This window comes from Equus quagga, chromosome 1 (genome assembly GCF_021613505.1).
Source record: "Equus quagga isolate Etosha38 chromosome 1, UCLA_HA_Equagga_1.0, whole genome shotgun sequence".
Classification (NCBI taxonomy): Eukaryota; Metazoa; Chordata; class Mammalia; order Perissodactyla; family Equidae; genus Equus; species Equus quagga.
In genome coordinates, this window is record NC_060267.1 from 134,415,549 (window position 1) to 134,439,763 (window position 24,215).

Below are 24,215 nucleotides of genomic sequence, written 5' to 3' on the forward strand. Positions count from 1 at the left end.
GGGATTAAGTGTATCTCTGCTTCTCGTGTCTGGCCCCTGACTTTCCAAGTCCAAAGGAGAGACCCACTCCACATGCCAGGTACCCACATGTGCCAGTTTCTGAGTTTACTGAACTGGGCTCTGGTTTGCAGGTCCCAGTATACACCATCTTAAGTCTCAGGACATAGTGAGAAACGTCAGAACCTGGCCAGAGCCTAATCAGTGTTGGATTCTGGCCAAACTGGCCCGCATAGGGGAGGTGCTGGAAGGTTCCTGAATCTTGCAAAACATCCGGTGCGGGTCAGTTCCAGGTTGGGAAGACGCCAGGAGTGAGGCAGCGTAGAAGGGTCTAGGCACAGCCTGGGCCTTCTGACAGCAAAAGGTGACGGCCTCTGGTGGCCAGGCCCCTGGATTGTTTCCTTCTCTTTTAAACATGTAATTTGTAACGGCTTCTCAGGCTTCATCACACTCCCTCATATTACAAATAGGGAAACTGACGCCCACAGAGCACAGGTATTTTTCCCCTAAGGTCACACAGGGAAGCAGGGCAAGAACTGAGAATGGAACCTACGTTTCTCCACTCCGCAGGTGATTCTGAGTGACGCGGATGATCACTGAGTGAGTGTTCTTTTAAATCGACGCTCGTTTTAAGCGCGTTCGGAGGAGCGAATCATTTAAAGAATTCCCAAGGAGCGAATAATGGGCTCTTAAGAGGGTACTGAGCGAAAACCTGGCCTCGCGGGCGCTTTAAGAGGAAACATATCAAATGACACATGAGTCCTCCATTTCCGGGATCCTTCACGCCTTCCCTTTGGGTGGTTAATCCCGGCCTCGCCCTCAGGGCATCTTGGGAAATGTAGTTTCACCTTCCTCCTAACACAAGGTGGCGGCCGTCTTGGAACTGCATTTCCCAGAAGGCTGTGCTCGCCATCTCCTTACCCAGGCTACGGGCCGGTGGGGCGACCCCCCTCATCCTGGGCTTTTTCATTTCTCAATGGGAATGAGTGACAGTGGACAAAGGCCTTTGGTGGCGCCGTCCGCAGGCTGCCGAGCCTGGCGGAGGTGGGCGCGGAGACCGTGGAGCCGGCCCTACAGCTCTGCTTCTGGTCTGGGGGCAAAAAGCAGAGGCGCCGCGTCTCCTTTAATGGCAGTGGGCGGGGCGCGGCGACGCGACCCGCGTTGCTATTGGCGGCGGTTGGGGGCGCGGAAACTGAACGGGCCGCAACGGCAGCCGCTCCCTCCTCGGGTTCCTCCGGCGCCTGCGGCGCCGCCATGGCCGCGCCTTGCCCGGTAAGTTCCTGCTGGCGGTGGTCGTCCGGGCCTTAGTTTCCCCTCGGGGACAATGGGCGCCTGGCCGGGGCGATGGCTGCGAGGGGGCGGGTGGGGCGCCGGGTTCCGAGCCGGTCCTCTGCGGCCTCAGTTTACCGTCTGTGCAGGTGTCGCTGGAACGGGGAGCTAGTGAGCGCCTCCTGTATGCCAGGCCCTGTGCGGGTTACGGGGACGAACAAACGGGGAAGAACAAACCAGTCCCTGCCCCCAGGATTTGCATCCTAGCGGGGAAGACACTAGTACGGCCCAACTGGAGATGTGACTTGCAGGTGTGGCCAGCGCCGGGCTTCTCTGGCCTCAGTCTGGCCATCCTGAACAGTGGGTGGCTGAATGGGGGCTTGTTGAAGGTACACCTTGTTGAAGGTACACCCTGCTCCGACCGGCGAGAGAAGCACTCCAAAGCCCCTCTTTTGGAGAAGTTGTTTCGAACCTGCCTGGCCTTCTGGCTAGGTTAACGGCCCGCTTAGCCGTCTAGGGGTTTGAGCAGAGGGCCCAGACTAGGATCGAGACCTTTTGACCCCTGATCTAATGCCCTTCCCAAAAGGTTCCCAGTCCCCCTCGTAAGCCACCTTTGGGGGAGACCAGGAAGGACAGATCCTGTGGGATTGGGGGAGAGGATGTTGGGAGATTTCAGGGCCCTCTGGTCAGAGATGGACCTGAACTTGCTTCTGTCCACTGAACCTAGAGATGGGACTAACTTCCCTTGTTTGTCCAAGAGGCTCAAGTAGTTTCTGCTCTGTTGGGGCCCTCCCTCAGCTGCCACTTTTTCTCTTGTTGAAAGGGGGCCTTAGGCAGATGTGTTGGGAGCGGAGCTGGGCACAGGGCCATGGGGGCCTTTGTTCTTGTTACAGCTCTGTGGGGTGGCAGTGGCCTTGCCCTGCTCCAAGCACATCTTTTTTCCCAAGAGTAGGCTTTGCTGGGCTCTCTGGTGCACCCAAAGTGCTTCTTTGAGGTTTCTGATGTTTGGGGTAGGGAGAGATGTTTGCATGGGCTAAGATATAACCCTTCAAGTGCTAAGACACTAGCTGCTTTTGGGTGGAGAGAGTCTCTGGAATATTATCTCCATGTCTTCCTAAGCAGTGTCCTGAACTGCCGCTTCTCTGATGTTGGGTGGAGTGGGGATGGTGGTGATGCCACCCAGGGGCCTGTCCAGGCTGACTTTTGAGTTCACTGGCCAGTCTGCAGTGGGATTGAGGGTACAGGATCTGATTCCTGAGATTAGGGGTGCTGAAAAGCCCCCATTTTCTCTCCTTGAGTCCTTAAAGAAAATAACTATTGGGATATTATTCACATATTCTAAAATTCACCATTTTAAAGTGCAAAATTCAGTGGTTTTGAGTACATTGGCAGTGTTGTGCAATCATCATCACTAATTCCAGAACATTTTTGTCACTCTCAAAGAGAAACCCATACCCATTGAGTGGTCACTCCCCTTCCTCCCCATTTCCTCATCTCCCCCCAGCCCCCGGCAACCAGTAATCTATTTTCTGTTTCTATAGCTTTGCCTATTCTGGACATTTCATATAAATGGAATCAGACAAAACATGGCCTTTTGTGTCTGGCTTTCACTGAGCATAATGTTTTCAAGGTTCATCTATGTTGTAGCATGTGTCAGTGCTCCATTCCCTTCTATTGCTGAATAATATTCCATTGTATAGATATACCACCTTTCATTTATCTGTTAATGGACATTTCAGCTTGTCCACTTTTTGGCTAATATGAATAATGCTGCTATGAACACTTGTGTGCAAGTTTTTGTGTGAACATCCTTTCAATTCTCTTGGGTATTTACCTAAAATTGCTGGGTCATTTGATAACTCTGTGTTTAACTTTGTGAGGAACTGCTGAACTATTTTCTACAGTGGCTGTTTTTTTCATTTTTTTAAAAAGATAGTTTGGTTTATTCTAGCTCTCTCACATTTTCATATGAATTTTGGGATTAACTTGCCAATTTCTGTAAAAAAAAAAAAAAGGCCCCTGAGATTTTGATAGGGACTATGTTGAATCTGTAGATTAATTTGGGGAATATTGCATCTTAACAAAGTACTGTTTTCCAAACTATGAACATGGATGTCTTTCCATTTATCTAGGTCTTTTAAAATTTCTTTCAGTGATGTTCTGTGGTTTTTACTGTGTAAGTCTTGCACTTCTTTTATTAAACTCTTCCTAAGTGTTTATTTTTTATGTATCATAAACGGATTTGTCTTTTTTCAGATTGTTCATTGCTGGTATACAGAAATACAGTCAATTTTTGTATATTGATTTTGTATTCTGCAACCTTACTGAACTCATCTATTCTAATAATTTTTGAGTCAATTCCTTAGGATTTTCTATATGCAAGATCATGCCTTGAGCATTTTTAAACCCTCCTGGCTGTTATAGGAAGAGTCTTGGCCCCGGGGAAGCCCCTGCCTCATCCAGGCTTCACACATTTGACCTTGGCTCTCCCCCAGGAGGACCCCTCATTGGAGAGGCATTTTAAGGGCCACCGAGATGCAGTTACCTGTGTGGACTTCAGTTTCAACACGAAGCAGCTGGGTAAGAGGAGGTGTCCTGTCCTAGGCACTAAGTTATGAGCTGAGTAGGTCAGGTTTCCCCATGGGAGGTGTGGTGTGGGGGGAGCAGGGCACAGTGAGGACCCAGATGCTCTGTCTAGACCTGCATCTTGCTTCAGCTGGCCAGTTCTCTGTGCACTGGGCTTCATGAGCTCCATTCTACATGCAGAGTGTGAGACTCAGAGAGGTTGAGGGCCTTGCCAAGGTCACATAGCCTTTGAGGGTGGGACCGGGTTCTGGGCTTTTCCCACTGCTCCTCAGCCACCTCTTGAGTCTAGCCTGAGGAATGGGCCCTAAACAATGGCTCTTTTTCCTTGGGTCTTCATCAGTTCTGTTGTCCACAGTAATGTGGGCACAGCTTCTTGTTGAAGACGCCTAGCAGTGAGAAGGATGTGGAGCAGAGCTGGGTACTCCCCTCTGCCCTCTGCCCTTGTGCTGCAGCTGAGAACCCCTGCTTCTTGGCCACTTAGGGGTTTGTACACAGCTGTCATGGCTATGGTTTCCTTGTTTCTATGGATGAGACTCCCCTTTCATCCTGTGGTCAAGGTCCCTTGCCAGAGGCTGCTGGCCTTGTGCCCACTGTAGATTAAGAGGAAACTGGGGGTCTGCTGCATGGCGGAGTGGTTAAGTTTGTGCTCTCTGCTTTGGTGGCCCAGGGTTTCCCTCATTCAGATCCTGGGCACATACATGGCACTGCTCATCAGGCCATGCTAAGGCGGTGTCCCACATAGCACAACCAGAAGCACCTACAACTAGAATATACAACTATGTACTGGGGGGTTTTGGGGAGGAGAAGAAAAAAAAAAGAAGATTGGCAACAGATGTTAGCTCAGGAGCCAATCTTAAAAAAAAAAAAGAAAGAAACTGAAGTCATTTTTGGTCCAGTTTTGGGACCTCTTATAGGCTTCTGATTGAGTTGAGCCCTCTCAGTGGTAAAAGGCCCATTGGGTTGGGCTGGCTCCGCAGTTTCGGGAGGACGTGCTCTTTAGTGTCCTCCTACGGAGAGATATAGGACCCCATGGGTGACAAGTTTTCCCAGAGGCCCCTTGGGTTGCAGCCCAGGGCTGGTATGTGAAGGGCATCTCTTGGTCTGGTTCCTGTGCAGACCTGCTGCTTGGAGAGCTGACAAGCTGTAGCTCTCCAAACTCCTGGTCTACAGCCACCGGAAGTATGGCCTCTCCCCAGGGGGCCAGTGGAGCTAGGCTGTCAGGCTGCATTTGCCTGCCGTTCCCCAATGTCCTGGTGGAGGTTCAAGGCCCACTAGAGCTGAGGGTCGTAGCATCTCCTCTCTCCTCAGCCAGTGGCTCCATGGACTCATGCCTCATGGTCTGGCACATGAAGCCCCAGTCACGTGCCTACCGCTTTGTGGGCCACAAGGATGCTGTCACCTGTGTGAACTTCTCCCCTTCGGGACACCTGCTTGCCTCCGGCTCCCGTGACAAGACTGTCCGCATCTGGGTACCCAATGTGTGAGTTATAGACTTTGAGGGGCTTGTGTGAGTCTGGGACCCTGATGCCAGAGTTGTCCCCACCCAGACCCCCATCCTGGCTCTGGACTGGTCACAGTGGGACATCTACCCCTCTTCCAAGGAGGTGCCATCAGAAGCTGGGGCTTCAGTTGGGGCCTTCCCTTGAGGTGGGGAGAGGGATTCTGGGCTGACCCCGGCCATCCTGGAAGGGATTCCACCTGCTGGTGCTTGCACGTAGGTAGGGAGAGAGGAGGCAGTGCTCTGCTCTCGAGGGGAGGCTCTGGCCTTTCTTATTGGGGACTGAGGCACTCAGGCCTGGATTGACTTTGAGAGGGGCCTCTGAGGGATGGGGAGAGCTGCAGTGTGCCCTTGTGTCACTGTTATGAGTGTCCTGACTCTGGATGCCTGTCCCCACAGCAAAGGTGAGTCAACTGTGTTTCGTGCACATACGGCCACAGTGAGGAGTGTCCACTTCTGTAGCGATGGCCAGTCCCTCGTGACAGCCTCTGATGACAAAACAGTCAAGGTGTGGTCGACTCATCGCCAGAAATTCCTCTTCTCCCTGAGCCAGCACATCAACTGGGTCCGCTGTGCCAAGTGAGTATCATCCTGCCTGGAGATCCTTGGAGGGACCTGGAGGTTGAGAGGCATAGAGGGGCTGCCAGGTGCCAGCATCTTGACCTTGGGCAAGTTACTTTGCCACTCTTGAGTCTTCCTGAGCCTCAGCTTCCTTGTCTGGGAAATAGGAACAGTGATAGTTTCTATCTTATAAGTTGTTGAGAACCTTCACTGAGCTGACGTGAGACAAGTCAGTTAGTTCATTGCCAGCCACGATGACTCCCTGATGTCTGTGCTGTCGCAGCCCAAGGCAAGTCAGCAGGGGCAACTTATTAGCAATAGCAACACTAACAGTAAGGTGATGTCAGTCCTACCACTATACATTTTCTTGTATTCCTCGTAGTAGTCCTGCAAGCTAGGTGATATCACTCCCATTTTATAGATGAGGAAGCTGAGGTTCAGAACAGTGCAGTATCTTGCCCCAGGGCACATGGCAGGTAAAGTGGCAGAGCTGGGATTTGAACCCGAGTCTCTGGTGCTAAGGCTCGCCTACTTTCCTCTGGGGTGTTCTGCTTCTTAGAGGTTGATTTTTCTCCAGAGCTGCCTTATGGGGGCCTGAGCTTCTGAGGGGGGTCGGTCTGGAGACTGGCCCTCTCTTTGGTGTAGGGGGGAATGCTGTGGGGATGGGAGCCAAGAGACCCAGAGCACCTTTCAGGGTCCAAGAATTGCAGACACAGATGTGCCTACTTCCAGCTTATTCTGTTCCTTTCAACATAAATTTCTTGTGTCAAATCTCAATGCTCCAGAGGAAGAGGTTTGAGGGTGTCTGGGGACACTTGGAAACCACGGAGTCAGAGGTTGGGGACTGTTACCATGTTCTGCTGGGGACCCCATTCAAGTTACTTGTTCCCCAGAGCATTCATTCCTTTGTCCTTGGAAGCCCTTGATTGCGCTGAGAGGCCTCACCATCAGACTCCTGAGAACAGGAGGGACCAGGCCAGCAGACAAGTGTTGAGCTCACAGTGGGCCTTTGATGGTGGGTCCCCAGGACCTCCACATCTTTTTGTTGGCAGGCGATGTTTTGCTGACCCATTCTCAGAGTCACATGTAGACTCAGGGGACCTGGGAACAGGATAATGATGTTGATGGTGGGCTTTGGGCTGCCTTAATGCTAACAGCACCAGCAGTCAGCACTCACATTGCCATACACCATGTGCAGTGCCAGGGGCCTCCTGTGCATGGCGCTACTGCCTGCTGACCACGAGGTGGGCACTATTCTTACCCATCTCACAGAGGGGAAGCCCTGGCCCAGGATCACTCAGGGTCAGAGCATGGCATATAGCCCCGGCTGGTTCCTGGGGTCGGGTAGAGGGAAAAGCAGGAAGGGTGGCTGTGGAGGACCGTGTGCAGTACCCATGACGATGGTGTGACTCGTGCCCTGCCTGGTTCAGGTTCTCCCCCGATGGGCGGCTCATCGTGTCTGCCAGTGATGACAAGACTGTCAAGCTGTGGGACAAGACCAGCCGGGAGTGTGTCCACTCATACTGTGAGCATGGCAGGTGAGTCCCCAGAGCCTGTCCTCCACCTACAGGTGCTCAAGAAAAGCACAGACCTGAGCATGAGAAGGCCCCAGTAGCCTTCTGTGGGCGCCAGCAGCCTCGTCTCTGGTGCTCCCTGCCTTCATGTCTTTTCTTGTTTGAGTGGAATGTTCAGCCTCATCCCCATCCCCACAAATAATGGGAGCACCTAATCTCAAGGCGTGTAATTCTTGGGGCCTCTCTTTTCCCTTCACTTTCTAGTTCTCAGAATTGACATGTCTGTCTGAAAACAGTTGAACCCAGACCCCCCAAAAGCATGTTAGCATGGAACCAGCCCTGGGGGTCTAGTGATTAAGATTCAGTGGTCTCACCTCTGTGGCCCAGGTTCATTTCCTGGTTGTGGAACCACACCACCTGTCTGTTAGTTGTCATACAGTGGTGATGGCTCACATAAAGGACTAAAAACTAACAACTAGGATACACAACCTTGCACTGAAGCTTTAAAGGAAAAAAAAAAAGCATGTTAGTATGTTATCTGTGGTGGTGGCTTTATAAATGAAAGGCTCGTCAGGTTCTTGTAGTGGGTGGCGGCCGTTGTATTGTGCCACATCATCGAGAGAGGGAGGAGCCTGCATTTGTGCAGGGACTCACCTGTTCTGGGTTCCTAAATGAACCCTGGCCCTTCCCCATCAGCAGGGAGCCCCAGGTAAGGGCTCCTCTTGAGAGCTGGCCATGATACCAGCCTGGCTGTCACGTATGGGTTTATTGAGGGCCCTTGGCCTGTCTCCTGGAGATAGGTGAGCCAGTGGCTCTGGGGCCCTGCTGGCTCTTCGTGTGTGGACCTCAGCTAGCAGGGCCTTCCCTGCCTCCAGCTCTGGTGAGGGCACAAGCTCTAACTCTGAGAACCCCCAGCTGCTGCTGACCTTTGGTCTGAAGACCACTTTCTCCACTTGTATTTAGAAGTTGATGCTGGGACTTGCTCCCTGGTAAGTCCACTTCATGTCACTGCTAGCCACTGTTCCCACTCTCTCCTTCTTGCTCTCCCTCAGCCACCTGGTAAAGAAACGGGTCAGAAGGGAGGTATTCTGGTCTGAGGGAACAGCATGAACAGATTTACAGGGATGGGAAAGTGCTGGATGGTTTTGGGTCTGTTCTGAGTCAGGGCAGACCTCCTATAGCACGTGGTGGCCCCTGTCTTTCCAGCTTTGTCACTTATGTGGACTTCCACCCCAGTGGCACATGCATTGCCGCCGCCAGCATGGACAACACGGTGAAGGTGTGGGATGTGCGGACTCACCGACTCTTGCAGCATTATCAGTGTGAGTGTCCATGAGCAGCAACGGTGGGACTGTGTGTTGCCAGGCATCTGGCTCGTTGCTGCGGTGCTTAATTGGGCCTGATGATAGCACTGGCCGGTGGGAAGGAGTCTCGGCTCTGTTGAAATCTCCAGGGGCAGGTAGTCTGTGGCATGGCTGTCCTGGCTTGGAACCTTAGCCAGGAGATGGAGTACGGTGCTACGTGACAACTACCAAGCATTTTGGTGCCCACTTGTGGGATGGCAGAGTCTCATGCACACTGCAGGTCTAAATGGGGAGCCCTTGATGGGACTCTGGCCAGGGCTTCTCTCAAGGGGCACTTCTCAGTGGCTTCTCATGCCACTCGCCTCCCCCTATAATGGAAGCTCTGCCCTTCAGGGCCAAGGTGACAATCCTTGGCCTTGTGGTGAAGGGGGCGTTTCTGTCAAAAGAGGTCAGTGTTGGTGGGACCTTGGCTGCATGAGCCCTGGGGAATCCTAGTCTTTCCATGATGGCCTCCTCCGATGAGGAGCCATAAGCCGTGAGGGTCAATTTAGCTAGGGGCCAGGCTTAAGGGCCAGCCCCAGGGCTGTGTCCCCTGATTTAATTGTAGTCTTTGAAAGGCAGGACAGTGGGCAGTTGACATGGGCTGGTTTCAGGCTCCAGGTGGGAGGTGAAGGTGGGGCAGACTCGGGTTAGGAGGAGATAGCTGAAGGTTTTGGGGTATGGAGCTGGCCTGAGAGCAGGTGTGACTGGGCAGAGCTGTGAGTCACCACAGTTGTGGGGATGGAGCCCAGGAAGGGAGCTGGTGAGGGGCCACGAGAGGAACTGGGAGTTGTGCAGGAGGCAAAACAGGCGGGCAGGGCTGTGGGCTCAGGGCTGAGACCGGGGAGGGACAGAGCTGGAGTTGTTTGAAGAACAGTGGTCATTGACTTGGGACTAAGTTTAAAGTCTGTGGGCTCACTTCCAAAAGTCACACCTGAAAATGGGAAGGACATATCTGGACAAAGGCGTGGGGCTTGGGGTTCGGAGCTCTCCCCCTTATACCTCCCATAAGCCTTGCCTAGCCGATTCTTAGACTTTTGAGGACAACACTTTCTTGGGCTAACCGGGGTGACTGACCTTCCAAGAAGAGGGATCCTGGTCTTGAAAAGCACATGATGGAGGGTGGGCTCTGCAGCCAGCTTCGGCATTCATAGCTGTGTGACATTGGGCAGGTCACTTTACTCCTCTGGGCCCCACGGGACAATGATATGGCCTGTTTCACAGTGGTGTTGGGAGGGTAAGGAGTTGATCCATGTCAAGAACTTAGAGAGTGCCTGGCACAAAACAGGAGCCAGGTACAGTATTATTGACAATGACAATGGTGCTGATGAGGCTGAGTCTCTGTCCTGGAGTCAGGAATCTGGTCTCTGGGTCTGGCCAGCTCAGGTAGTCAAGACCTGCAGTACCCTACACCACCACCAGGTGGCAGGGAGCAGCCACAAAGCTGGTTCTTTCCTCAACAGGGAGCCCTGGGGTTTTGTCATTGATGCTGTCTGTTTCAGACAGAGACTTCCAGAACAGAACAGCAGTGGGGTCTGCCCTCTATTGGAGACCACGCCTTTCCCTCCCTTCCTTCAGACTTAGAGGCCTTTCTTCTGCTCTGGGCCAGGACTGAGTTGGAGATTGGGCACATCAGCCCACTTGACTGGGGGCCTGTGGGAGGGTGGGGTCAGGAGGGAGGTCTTGGACAGGGAGAGATGGGAAGGGAAGGTGACGAGTCAGTGCAGTGGTTAGGAGTAAAGGCTATTTCCTGTCTGTGAAGGGAATGGTAACAGTGCCCTCCTTAGGAAGTTTATGAGGATCTGATGGGAGAATCCACGTGAGTGGTGTAATACAGTGCTGGTGACGTGGTTTGTACCACGTAAGTCTTGACACTGGAGGAGAGGATCTCTGGGTGACCCTGGGAGAGTCCAGGCCCACCTCTGAGGAATAGGGATCCTGGGCTTGGTGGTTGTGGTGTGCAGTAGCAGGTACCCATTGGGGAGGGCCTTGAATGTCATGCTCTGGTTCAGGATCTCATAGATGCAGCCTGGCTAGAAGTGCTGTCACTCGAAGAGTGATGGGATGAGGGGCATCTGAGAGGACAGCAGTGCTGAGAGCCCACTTGGGTAGGAAGCTTGTGTGCCTGCGTAACTGGTAGGTGGGCTGTCTGTGCCCAATGTCTGAGTGAGGGCTGGGCATTAGAGTGGGGCAGAGGTCAGGCCCGGGGGATAGGTTTTGGAGACTGAGAGACAGAAGCTAATGCAGAAGGGTGGAGGGGCCAGCTGGGCCCAGGGATCTGGGACATGAGAATGGCTGAGGCCACATCCTGGGTCCCTGTGACTGAGGGGCCATAAAAAAAAAAGATCCATAAAGCAGCCAGAGTGAGGGGTGGGAGCATGGGAGGGCTGAAGACGGCAGAGCCAGGGAATGAAGGAAACTGGGGTCTTGTGAGGAGGGTGGTCAGGAGGTGGAGTAATGCAGAGCAGTCAGGGAGAGTGCAGGGTGCTGGGAAGAGGTCCCTGGGGTTCTTGAGGGAGCAGGTTTGGCAGTGTGTGGGGGTGGCAGGTCAATGACTGGCAGGGTTGGGGAGGTGATGGGTGGACTCAGATGGCATCGGGGCTGAGTCCTGAGGGGACCTGGGGTGCATGAGGCTGGCAGGCTCCACAGAGAGATTTCAGTCTGTTTTTGCTGCTGTCTTTTCCTGTTGTGACAGAGCCACTCAATGAGCCTGCAGTGTCTTATTCCTAAGCCACCCTTAATATAGATCAGAGGTTTCGGGGAGCTTGGAGTACCCCATAAACACCTGGGTTCCCTCTGAGCTCCCTGCCCAGTGCATGGCACACGGTGGGTATTCACAGGGCAGCAAACTTATCTCATCACCTCTAGGCCGACCCTCTGGAGCTCAGAGAGAACCGGGTTGATCATTGGTTGGGGAGGACACACCCCTCACTCTCTTTGCTGCTAGAGGGACCTGGCCATGTCTACTCGGGTCTAGCGGGTCCCCTAGCGAGCTCTGTGGCTGAACCTTCCACCTGAGAGGCTCGCTGTGGCCCCTTAGTGGCAGCTGCTTCCTCACCCCCAGAGGTGCAGGGGGATCTGTTTGGAAGCTGAATCTCTAGGAAGGACCCCGAGCCCTCTGGCAGCAGACTCCTGAGCTGTTTTCTGTCCTTCATCCCTAGGAAATCAGGGGAAAGTTTTTAAGGACACAGTGATGTCCATTGTCTCCCCGGTGACTCTAGATGAGCACCAGCCACTCCTGAGTGGGCTTTGGACGCATGTGGCTGTTGGGCTCTTTTGAGAGAATTTGGTTTATGATACTGCAGCGTGTGGCCAGTGAACCCAGCCTGCCTGTAGCCAGCCGCCCCAGGGCTCTGCTCCATGGAGGGCACTTCCTGTCCTGTGGTGGGTTGCTGGAGTCACTTTGGGCTACAGCAGGCAGCTGGTGCCATTTGTCTCAGGCAAGGAGTTTCTTGGCTCTGGCCTATCACTGCAGGAGCAGTTCTGATTTCCCAATTCAGCACAGAGTTGGTGGGGCTGCTGGAGCCCTGGGAGTGCCAGTCCCCACGGAGGCGGGTCAGGCTCCATATGCTGTGAGCCCACAGAAGGCTGTTCAGACATCTGAGCAGCAGCCCCCGTCCTGGAACCCATAATACGCTTTGCGGTTTATAGGCACGTGCAGGTCCTTTATCTAGTGACAGGCCTGGGTGGTCAGCAGGGCAGGCTACTCCCTATTTCAGGGCTGGGGAGCTTGAGGCTTGCCCACGGTCAGGCAGCTGCGAAGCTGTGAATCTGAGTCTCCAGCTCAGGGCCTCCGAGTCTGGTGTTCTGTCCACCATTCCACACTGGGTTCCTCATACTGTGTTGATTCTAGCCCTTTACTTGCCTGAGGCACCTGAGAGGGCTTGGCTTGGCCCTCTCCAGAAACTCCAGTTAGAGCTCAGAGTCCCAGGTTCTCTGTCCCTGGTCCTTAGCACACCCCTGGACCTCTGCCTTACCCCAGCTGTGTTCATGGAGGGTTTTAAAACAGCTGTGCAGCCAGAAGGGCAGGTCTGCATCCTTTGCTTGGCATTTTGAAACTGAAAGGGTTGAGTAGGAGACAGTGCACTGTCCCACCTGATCTGGCCAACTCACTGGCTCTTTCCTGCCATCCTTAAGTGGGCATTTATGTGACCTTCGCAAACAGGAGTGTTTAGAGTGTGCTTTGCTGCTGGTATTAGAGCACCTTCATTGTGCAAATCCATAGTCCTTTGTAGACCCAAAGCTACCACGTCTCTGGTAATGCTGGTTGTGCATCATGAGAAGCCACCCTCAGTGAAGTGAGCCAAGCTCTTTGTGGTGGGGTGTTGGGGGTGGGGCTTGGCCCTGGCATGGCCTGCTCCAGAAAGGTATCTCCTACTTGGGCACCTTGGCTTTCTCTGGGCTCCGCAGTGAGCCAGGTTTGCTGAGGGCCTCAACATGCAGAGCTGTGGGGCAGAGTGGATTGTCGGTACCCAGGTCTCTCCTTAGGCCACCTGCTGCCCACAAGCTGCGGCCAGTTCCTGATGGTTGGGGGCAGGGTCTGCAGCAGCCTCAGTCCCACCCTCCCTGGGCTTTTGGTGACCTGTAGAATCTTGACATTGGTTTATCTGTGATCCTGAGTTGGAGTCCCTTCTTTGGGTTAGAGGTGGGGTTGGGGGGATAATAGCTAGGAACTCACAGTTGTGCCCAAATGGCACTCTGCCATCAATTATCACTGATGTCTGCCATGGAGCCAAGAAGAGGGCCTGCAGCTTTGGGCCAGATGAAAAGTGGATTACTTGTGGACATCACTGCTCAGGGCTTTGTGACTGGAGGCTCCCCACCTTGTGGGGCAGCTGAACCTCTGTGGGAGACTGTCATGCAGGGGTGATTCTTATGATGAGGCCCCCCTGGTATGGCTCCGCCACCTCTAGAGAGCCAGAGAGGCTGCCACAGGCTGGCGGGACTGGTGAGCAAGGCAGGAGAGTGAGTGGGGAAGGGTGAGTAGGTGTCTGATACATCCCCCAAATCCTGGAATGCCAGGCTGAGCCCTCTTCTAGTAAATGGTTCTAGATGTTTCCACCCCAGCCAGGAGCCCTTTGATATTCCTGCCATTTATAGTGGAGCAGGGCTTCTGGTGCCTTTCTTCTAGGGGAGATTCTCTCCCGTGGGTGGGCTTGACCATGTGGGAAGCGCTGGTGTGGTATCCACACCCTGACTTGCCACTCTCACGGTGCTGGGGAAGCCCTGAGCTCACCCTCCCTGCTCCAGCTGCTCGTCTTGTGAGCTTCATCTCAGGTGGGGTGGGGGTGGTGGTTATCCCAGAGCAGGCTGCCAAGGGCTGCAGGAACAAGAATGATGCGCCCTTCTCCAGAGCTCAGGGAGGCAGATGTGCCAGGAGCAGCATATCAAGAGGCCCAAGGGGAGACTGGGGAGTGCTGAGGTAGATGCAGGAGGGCTGCCTCCCAGGGCTGTCCTGTGGGCCTGTGGGGTCAAGGGTGGGCAGGACTCCCCTGGGGCACTCTCACAGTGCTTCTGCCCCCCTCTGACCCCACTTATCTGCCAGCATGAACCAGTATGCAGATGAGCATAGCCGGCCCCTCCGGAGCGCAGGGCACTGGCTCTCAACCTACAGACACAACCTGAAGTGCCTGCAGGACTGTGCCGAGCTAGACCTGATCTCCTGCCTCCCTGAACATGACATACTCTTCTGGGGGGAGGGAAGGATTCACTTTTTATTTCACTCAGTTGTGTAATCATAGTGACCGTATTCTGATGGCTAAAAATTTCTGTAAGTACACAGAGTAAATTAGAACCCCCCTATTCCTGTCCTCCCCAGAGATAACCTCTGCTTTCTATCTGGAGCTTCTGTCCACAGCCCTGCTCTGGGTCTGCACATGCGGGTAGTGATGGTCACACTCTGTGCATTACTAATGTTCTTTCTACTACTCCTTGTGGCTGGCACCTGTTCAATTCCTGCTGGAGTTGGCTATGGCTTTATTCCTCTGCTCTCTGTGCCCCCAATTTTGGTAAACACTGAGAGAGCTGGTCCCCCTCCCCCATGGCCTCGAGTGTGGGGAGTGTCGGGCTGTAGGGGCTCCGTACTGTGCCTCTAGGAGCTGGCTGTGCAGACCTCGTGAGCCTCTCTCCAGGCCATCTCTTGGGGTTCTTGGTGCTTAGACAGTGTTCAGACATAAGCATCGTGTTACATAAAGCCCTGGCTGTCTCCCCTAAGTGTGCTTGGGAACATGTATCCACACTCCCCAGCCACGTCAACACATCAGCTGGGCTGGTGTCCTAGGGGCTTCGTGCACCCCCATAGGCTCTACTGAGGACCATTTTGTAGTGAATGTGTTTACTGGTCCAGGAACGGTTCCTGCAGCTTCACAGGGCTGGGCTGAGGGGTTGTTTTTAGAATTTGCCTTTAGGTCTGTGGGAATTCTGACTTGGGAGGATCATGGTTGTCTTAGCCCCACTGGTTTCCCTCACCAGGCCTGTATGATGAGTACGAAGGCACCAAGATCCTCCTTGGCAGCTACTCTAAGAAGCTGTGATGTAGCTGGTCCACACATTGCCATCCCCATGTGGCCTGCCTGGGTCCAACTCACCCACTTACTTACCAGCTACTTTCTGAGTCCCGCTCAGTGTCAGGCTCTGAGTAGGGAGCCAAGGACCTAGCACGGCCCTTGCCTGATGGAGCACATGGTCTCATGGGAGACCCAGCCATGAATCAAATAGCTGCACCAAAATATAAAGCCCCTGCTGTGAAGAGTGCACTGACCAGAGACTCATGGCGCTTCAGGAGGACAAATCAAGGGGGTGGCCCTGATGGGCAGGTCTGGGGAGGCTTTCCTGAGGAGGTGACTCTGAACAGTGAGCTTCAAGGCCAGGGGAGGAGGTGGGCAAGAGACTCCTGGGCCCACAGGGAACAAGGGTGGAAAGTTCCCACTGCTGGGGAGCCAACAGGTGGCTGGATCTTGAGGAGTGACAGACACCAAGATGGATGGTGGGGCTTGGGCTGGGGCAGTGGGGAAAAGAGTCATGCATGGGGTTGAGCTGTTGAGTGTGTAAAATGGCAGGACCTGGAGTTGCATGGGCCACGAGGGGCAGCAGAGAGGGACATCTGAGGGCTCACTCTGTACAGAGGCCTCATAGGCTTAACCTGGTAGCATCCCCACAAGTGCCCCTAACACGTGGGTGCTGTGATGCAGCAGGATAAACAGGCTCAGTGTGTCAGGGTGCTTGCTCAAGGTCACCAGGTGGGCTAGTAGGGAGGCTGGGATCGGAACCCAGGCCCAACTGGCTCCTGAGAGTGTGTCTTAGCTGTCTGCTCGCCTGCCCTCACACACCCCTTCTCCTGTAGAGTTGGGGCATCGTATTGGCATTTCAAGGGTTTGATTTTCCACTTGGTTTTCCTAACGTAGCAGTATGTAAGACAGATTGAGCATTACATTTGAGCCCTCTGCTCTGCTCCAGCTTGACTGCTCAGTGTGGTGGGAGAGGTGGAGGAATTGCTTGATCCCTCTCACCTTGCCATATGGCTCCTGCCTGCCCTCTGTCTCCTGCCACTAGCCCTCAGCTCTGGATGAGTCTCCTGTCCATTGATCATGCTGCTCTCCTGGGAAATCCTTGAGGGGTTCCTCTTAGCCCCTCTGAGTGATAGCCACCCCAGGCAGCCCTGTGCCAAGCCTCGGTTGGCCCCAATTGCTCATCTTCAGGCTTCAGCTGTGCTCCCTGGGCCTCCCAGCCAGCGCCTGACTGATATCCTTCCCTCAGTGCACAGCGCGGCAGTGAATGCCCTCTCCTTCCACCCGTCGGGAAACTACCTGGTCACAGCCTCCAGCGACTCGACTCTGAAGATCCTGGACCTCATGGAGGGCCGGCTGCTCTACACGCTCCACGGGCATCAGGTGAGGGCATCGGCCTGGCATGGAGTGGGTGGGAGGCACGGCCTTGAGGCCTGTGCAAGGCTGGGTTCATCTGAGGTGGCCCTTCCCTTGGAGCCCACGGGGGAGTGGTTTCTGTGGTGCCCTCATAGCCTAGGCAATGGAGTGAGATGCAAAAACAGGTTTGCCACCCACAAGACCTGTGACCTCTGGCAGAAGTGCTGGGCCTGGCACTACAGCTGAGAAGGGAGTAGAGGAGTTAAATTGAGTGAGGGGTGGGTGGGTAGGCATCTAAACGCGGTTAGCAGGCTTCCTCTAAGTGGCTGAATGGAATCTGTCCCCTGATGACCTCAGGCGTTCCTTGGTCCAGCAGTTGAGTAGAGCCCAAGAACCCATGCCCTGAGTTGCTACTGGGGTCTCCTTGGGTTCTGCAGACTTTAAAGCCCTTTGGAGACAGAAACAACAGGTGTCTCACAGAGGCAGGTGCAAAGGAGAGAAATCTTGCTGCGTGTTTGTTTGGGAATTCCTGGAATTGAATCAAGTGAGCAGAGGCCTTCTCTCTGAGTGGCTTTCACCAACGCATCTGGTGCTCTGGACTCCCTGGGTGGGCAGTGGCCAGGCACGGGCCCCTGTCTGGGGGCTGTGGTGAGGTGGGCTACTTGGGCATTCTCTAGCAGCTGGCTGGGTGTGGGCCTCTCACCTCCCACCAGGAAGTCATGGTTGAGCTGTTTCCTGCTGAGCAGAGTGGTCATCAGAATGTCTCCTCTTGGGACATAGTTGCCACACCCAAGTCGGGCAGGGGCGGCAGAGACCAGAGCTTTACAGTTCATCCCCTTCTCCACCTGTGAGCAGGATGCAGGCAGGATGTAGAGTAGGGAAGGGCCCTCAGGGCTGAAGGAGGCCTTGGGGTGCTCATATATCTTAGATCAGAAGCCAGGTGGGAGGTGTCTAGCCCAGAGCTCTCTGGATCCCACTGTCATCTGAGTCGGGGCACGTGGGGCCGTTAGCCATGGCTTGAGGGCATGGGCCCTTTCTTCTGCTTTCTTGGGACCTGCAGGCCACTTGCTGCCCTCAGCTCGTGGTGACCCCTTGTCCTCTCTGTCAGAGACACATCTCATGTGAGGACAGCAGGCCTGTTGCCCAGAGCCGGCACATCTAGATGTAATGTACGGCACTGGGCTGGGGTGACAGCTGCTCCTGTTGTAAGCTTGTTGGGGAGCCACCTTTGTTAGCTCTTTGGCAAGTCAATTATTTAGATTAATGTGTAACCAGTTTTGGATCTTACAACCAGGAGAGCATTTAAAAACCATGTGAATGCCACTGCCTCTCCTGCTTCCCATAAAAAGAAAGAAAAGGCAGTACATAGAAACACCATGCAAACAGATGTATACTGAGTGATCACCCAGGGCTTTTTCTTTTTTTCTGAGGGTTCTTTAAACACCCAATTCACTTCTTAGGCTGAGAATCCTTGAATGTGGTATCTGAAATGCCATCCCCATGTGTGGGTGCAGCTTCAAGCACAGAAAGGATCCCTGTTGATGTTGTTCTCCTGGAGAAGTGAAACAGGCCAAGTGGAACTGCATGTTTGCTTGTCTGCTGTTGAACCTAGACATGTTTGGGAACCAGGCTGAGGGACAGCTGGCAGTTTGAGGGTATAGAGAATGGGAATTGGCTCCATGGAATCATTTCTTCTTCAGGGCACCAAGCTTACAGTGTCCAGAGGAAAGGAGAAGAAGGAGAAGTGAGCTCTGTTCATTTTGCCATCTGTTTGTTTGTTTGTCATCTGCTCCCCAGCTCATTGAGCTGGGCATCAGGGGTACAAAATGGATGTCATGGCCTGGGAAGCAGGGGCCTCCCTGGGGAGGTCCACAGAGCTGAGATGGCATGAGATGAGTTAGGAAACTAGGAGAGGCAGACTGAGTCTTATGTGGTACTTGGAGGGTTGGGTGAAGGAGGGTTGGGTGAAGGTAGGTTGGTTTCTCCCCAGGGTGCAGCTCAGATGAAAGTGGGAATCGGAGTGTGAGGCTCAAATTTGTTTCTGTTCCCAACCTCTCAAAGTCCATATCAAATACAGAAACTTAGGATTGGTGTGCCATTAGCTCTTCCCATGACACCAGCCCCATGGTGGGCTGCCACGGGCTGGGAGCCCCGGGGCCTGGCTTGCTCAGGGTTCTGCAGACCGAATCGGGGTGGAAGGAGCTAGCCAGGATTGCCCTGACTCTGCTCCATCCCTGCACTTGCTTTAGCCCCTCCTCTTCCTAGAGAGCTGATTCTCTCCTGCCCACCATCTCTTCCTCAATATCCGTGGTGAGACCACTGTGCTCCCCCGATGGTGATGGCAGCTTGCTGCCAGGTTCTGCAGCTGGCCACATGGGCAGACCAGACCCGCTTCCTTGAGAAGACTTTTGGGCTGCTTCCTAATGACGTGGATGATTGAAGAGTCTGGTCTCAGGGCTGATGTGGGCGTGCAAGTGCAAAGTACGTAGTACGTGTGGGGCAGGGCTGCCCAAGGAGAGCCTGTTTGCCCTAAGCAAAGCCCTCCTTGCCCTCCAGGCCCCATGGTCTGCCAGGGTTTGCTGTGGCTCCTTGTTGGGCCTGGCTCTGCCCCTGGGTTTGGGGCAATTCAAAGTCAGCTAATGGTACTTTCCTAAGGGAGGATAATGTGGCTGAGCAGCCTTAATTTGGGCAGTTGTTTAAAAACAGCCCACCAGCTAGACTGTATACCTAGTATATGTGGAGATCTGTGGCCAGGAGTGGGGGCTGCTTTGCTCAGCCCCAAGGGGAGAAATCCATGGAGGCTGGGCCTGTGTTGTCACCTGGGAGCCAGTGTGCTTCGAGGACGTTCCTGACTTGTGAGGGTTTGTGAGATGCTATCAGGTCAGAGTGGCTCAGCTCCAGGAAGTTCTTTGACACCCTGGTTGACGCCTTTGGGACATGTATTACCTGCACTGATTCCCAGGGAGAGGGCCTGGTAGGGGGGCTGCATCACAAGGCTGCTGAGGAGTGGGCTGAAGCAGTCCTCTTAGGCTTCCCACTCGTTAAGTCCATTCCCTGTCCCGTCCTTCCAGGAAGATGTGCACCTGGGCTCCTGGGTGACTTGAGCTTCCACATTCTGTCCTGGGAGGTGGCTGAGTGCCTTGTAAAGCGCAGCTGCCACCAGCCACTTCCTGAAGGCCCTAGGGCTTCTGAGTGGGTCCCATATGCCCAGGGATTCTGTCCCACAGGTGAGGATGGCAGATATGAAAGCACTTTTGAGTCCAGGTGGGGAAACTGAGGCCCAGAGAGTGGTCTGGACTTGTAGGGACCTCAGGCAGCTTAGGATGGCAGAGCTGGGACAAGTATCCACGTCTCCGCAGTCTCCACCACACTCATCTACGCCCTTTAGAAGTTGAGTTGTGATTGCACGCTTGTTTTTAGGTCACTGGTCTGTGTAGGAGGCCCGCAAGCCTTGTGGCTGCTTGTGTCCTGGCCTTGCTGCATATGACCCCATTTCACCAGGATGGAACCCCATGAAACTTTGGTTTGGATTTGGAGGACCTCCTGTGACAGTCCCCAGGCATAGCCCTGAGAGAGCCGTGAGAGGGAGGGCTATTGAGTTTTTCTGCCAAATAGAGCAGGAACTCCCTTGTGCTTCCAGTTTCACACCTGTGAGAAGGGACAGTGCAGGCTGGGGGTCAGAGGCCAGCTGAGAGAAGCCAGCCACAGGGAGCTGATGCTGGGGTGAGACAAACCTTGACCAGGAGTGGGGGCTGTGTGTGTGCCAGCGAAGTGTCCCCATGTCCTGTGTGAGGGCAGGGCCTGAGTGAGCCCCTCTGGGGAAATAGGGAGGGAGGGTCAGGTGAGGCAGTGCCATTGGGCTGGTGCTCTCTTGTCTAGCTTGAGGCCAGAAGTCTCCTGATATGCCACTCGAACACAAGAGCCAGCCTATGGCAGATGCTGGTGGGCGAGGGCGGGTGTCTTCTTGCTGGGGTTTGTGGAGGAAGCAGCACGGAAGGCTAGGTTGCAGTCACCCTACATGAGCTGGTGGTCCAAGACCGCCACCCACACCAGAGGTCTCTCGGGCCTCTGTGGACTCGTAATGTCACAGGGGTACCAGGATGGAGGTACTTGCTGACTGCCGAGCTAAGATCAGGGTCACCCACTGCAGCCTGGGTCTCCTGGGTGGGACCCACGTGATGGCATTGAGGGCAGCTCATCAGCCCAGGAGTCTGACCATGCTGGCCATTTGGTGGTTCTCTGGTGCATAATTGGCACACTTCCCATTAGCCCATGTGAGGCCGGCTCATTTTGTGGGACTGGGGTAGATGTCAGTTACAAGTTTATGGTGAGCCTGAAGGATTTGGCTTCTCTCCTAAAGTCCTAGCTTTGGAACTCTGAGCTACAAGGGGTCATTCAGGGAGTGTGGCTGGGGACTGAGAGAGGCTCCTGCCCCATGGGAGCTCGACGCTGCCCATGCTGTACTGCAGGAACAGCTCATCAGCTGCAGCTGGGGCCCGTGTGGCTCTTCAGAGGCTTCCACGGGGTGAGTGTCATTGAGTGACTTGGCTGGCGGGCCAGAGAGCGAGGCAGGCCCTTTCCTGGCTCCAACTTGCATGGACTCTAGCCCTTAAACAGCCCTGCTGCTCCAGCTGCACAGAGCCTCAGTGATGATAAGGCAGCAGTGGCGGCAGGTTTCCAAATGCAACCCGAGCAGACACTGACACCTTTGCCAGGATGTGGGGGTTGGGACAGGCTGGGGTCTGTTGGGGCTGAGAGGTAGGGTACCCTCTTTACCCCCCTACCTCCAGCTGAATTTGCCCACCCTGGGTGGCAAGTAGACAGAGAAGCGAGGTGCTGCCAACCTGGATATGGCACATTGCCTTCCTTCCTCCACCTTTTCAACCCTGGGGACATGGACAGTTTCTCTCTCAGGGCTTGTGCTGGTAAAGAACCTGCACCAGTCACCTTTGCCAGCTTCTTTGAGTGAGGTCAAGTGCCAGGATGCATTTGGTTGGGAAGGGTTCACACAGCCTTGTCTGGTGGGTGTTGATGCCCAGCTTTCTAAGGAAGCACCCCTAATATTTCTAGGAACAAACAGCTTGTACCCACCTGTTTCTAGTTTGGCAAAACGATGGGCACTCTTCCACCTTGTTCAGCTGAAAAAGCCTGAGCTTTGAGAGGCTGCTGGTGGGAGGAAATGGCTTGGGCATTGGGGTCAGACCATTCCAGCCTTGCCTCTTACTCTGTGACATTGGGCAAGACCTTGACTTTGCTGAGCCTTTTCTCATCTGCAATGACTCCCCTGTCTGCCTCGTAATAGGAGAGGATGTGTCTGCATTGCCCAGCACCAGACAGAGTAGGTCCTCACAGATGTCAGTTCATTCCACTTCCGCTCTCAGAAAGTGATCCCATGCTATAGTAGGTGAGAGCTCTTTAAAAGGCCATTTAAGTTTCTGTTATGGGCATGGTCCTGGCACCATGGGTGGGCAGGCAGTGTTTGTTAGGAAAATGAGTCAGTGGTGGGGGTGTCTGATGACTTGGCCCCCATTGATGGGCACAGGGCCTTAGCTGTCAGTCCCTCCCCCTCTGGGGTGGATATTGCTGTTTCCCCTCCTCTCACTCACCCACGGAGTCTCTCCAGGGTTTATCTGGCTTGTCATTTTGTTTAGGGTGGTTCTCATCTCCTCCAGAACATCCCCTTGCTTTGGCTTCTCTTTTGTCACAAAACTCCTGAAAGCCATCCCCTGACGGGTGGGCTGTGGTGGCTCCCCTGACCTAAATGCACTTGTCTCCACCAGCTGCCCTGCGTGGGTTTGCCCTGCCGGCGCCTTGGTCTGCATGTCTCTTTGCCGTGCCCTTTATTAGTCCCATCCATTGAGTCATGTTTTCCAGGCCTGACTCCCAGAGGACAGGCCGGGTATCTGATGGCACTAGGCTGGCGGGGATGCCAGTGCCCTCTGAGGTTCTGGAAAGTCTTGCTGTGGGATCTGCCATGGCCACGACAGTTAAGCAGGAGGAAGGGGAGTCCCTGCTTCTTGCTGGATCCAGTAGAGACTTAGCAGTGTCAGGGCTGCACAGGAGCCTCCTCGTCCCCTCTTGCCCGTCCCTTTGTGGCAGGGAAAACTGGCAGGAGAGGGAAGGGCTTTCCCACCAACTACAGCTATTACTTGAAGCCTTGTACCCCGAGTGAGGCCCTCGTAGCTCTGTGTGGCAACTGTGGGGGCAATGTGCTAGAAATACAGATTTATTTTTCTGTATTTTCTGAAACATAATCTTGAGCCATGCTCATTTGGTTTAAGTCCCCAGAGCTATTTGGGAGAAGATGGTGGGCGGGACGTGGGTGGGGAGTTAAATCTGGTGTTTGTGGCTGTGCAGTTGGTGTTCGTGTCGCTGTGGAGTGACTGAATTGCATGGGGACTGATGGGCTCATGGTTTCATATGCCCCAACCAGCCCGTGGTGCCAGTAAGCAGCCATGGCCAAGGGCCCAGAGCCCTGAAACAGGGCTGGGTGAGGGGCTTTGCTCAGAGGCTTGGTTGTTGTGAAATCACGGACTCAGAGTATAGGATCCCCCAATGTTACTGGGAGCTTGTACCATTCCAGAGCCTAGGCTGGGAAGTGGCAACAAGGGGGACTCACTCTTGAGAAGAGGCAGCAGTGTGACAGAGTGGCCTGGGGCACAAGCTGCCCCTCGTGCTGCTCCAGGTGGAAGGAAGCTCTCCGAATGTACCTCTCCTCTCTGTCTTCCAGCACTCTGCAACTCTTGTGTAGTCATTTCATTTTGGAGAATTACTTCCATGGTTGGGAGGCTCATACCTGGCTTGGATGGTTGGGCACCTTCTGGGAGAAGTGAGGGGACATCAAGAGGGAGGCCAGCTTATTTATTCCACCCTAAGTAACCAAGAAGTCAGCCTGGCCCTCTGTCTCCTGCCAGCAGCCCAGGGTTGAAGACTGGGAGCGGGTGTCCTCGGCCGAGGTCAAGAGAGAGTATGGTGTTCATGAGCAGCAGTTCCTCCCCAGATGCTGCTCCTTGTCCATGGGACCACCACTCGAACACAAGAGCCAGCCTATGGCAGATGCTGGTGGGCGAGGGCGGGTGTCTTCTTGCTGGGGTTTGTGGAGGAAGCAGCACGGAAGGCTAGGTTGCAGTCACCCTACATGAGCTGGTGGTCCAAGACCGCCACCCACACCAGAGGTCTCTCGGGCCTCTGTGGCCTCTGTGTCTCTGTTTGATGGCAACTCTTCTTTTACTTCTGTCTTGGGGCATATGGTGTGACAATCCTTTTTGTCCACTGGCCATCACAAAAAACATTTCAAAACCCTTGTGAGGTGGTGGTGGTTGGGGGTACCTGGCTGGACTTTGCCAGCATAGCTGTCGTGGGCACAGGGGTCAAAGTTTAGGTGTTCAGGCTCCTCAGTGAGTCAGGTGGGGAGGCAGTGAGGAGAGTAGGGAGGTTGGACAGGCTGCAGGGGGCTGCAGAGTGAGTCACCAGGAGCTGTGGGATCTAAACACCATGGGCTCCTTTGTTGTGCCTTTTTTTTTTTTTTTTTCACTTTCTTCATTGATGCTTTGCGCTTTGAAAGTAAAGAAACCAGGGACTATGG

At 54.2% G+C, this 24,215-nt stretch overlaps 1 protein-coding gene across 2 annotated transcripts in view; it reads left to right on the forward strand.

Annotated features, from left to right (window-relative positions):
- Positions 1–1,031: 1,031 nt before the first annotated feature.
- The window catches only part of POC1A (POC1 centriolar protein A), a 73,033-nt gene continuing 49,849 nt past the window's right edge, over positions 1,032–24,215 (forward strand). Inside the window, exons 1-7 of one of the 2 annotated variants that reach the window (XM_046659264.1) lie at positions 1,032–1,269; positions 3,762–3,846; positions 5,161–5,332; positions 5,750–5,929; positions 7,342–7,449; positions 8,632–8,747; positions 16,524–16,657. In XM_046659264.1, coding sequence (XP_046515220.1) covers positions 1,252–1,269; positions 3,762–3,846; positions 5,161–5,332; positions 5,750–5,929; positions 7,342–7,449; positions 8,632–8,747; positions 16,524–16,657 — 813 coding nt within the window. In that variant the 5' untranslated portion in view covers positions 1,032–1,251. The remainder of the gene's footprint in view (positions 1,270–3,761; positions 3,847–5,160; positions 5,333–5,749; positions 5,930–7,341; positions 7,450–8,631; positions 8,748–16,523; positions 16,658–24,215) is intronic. The other variant, XM_046659171.1, reaches the window with a different exon arrangement.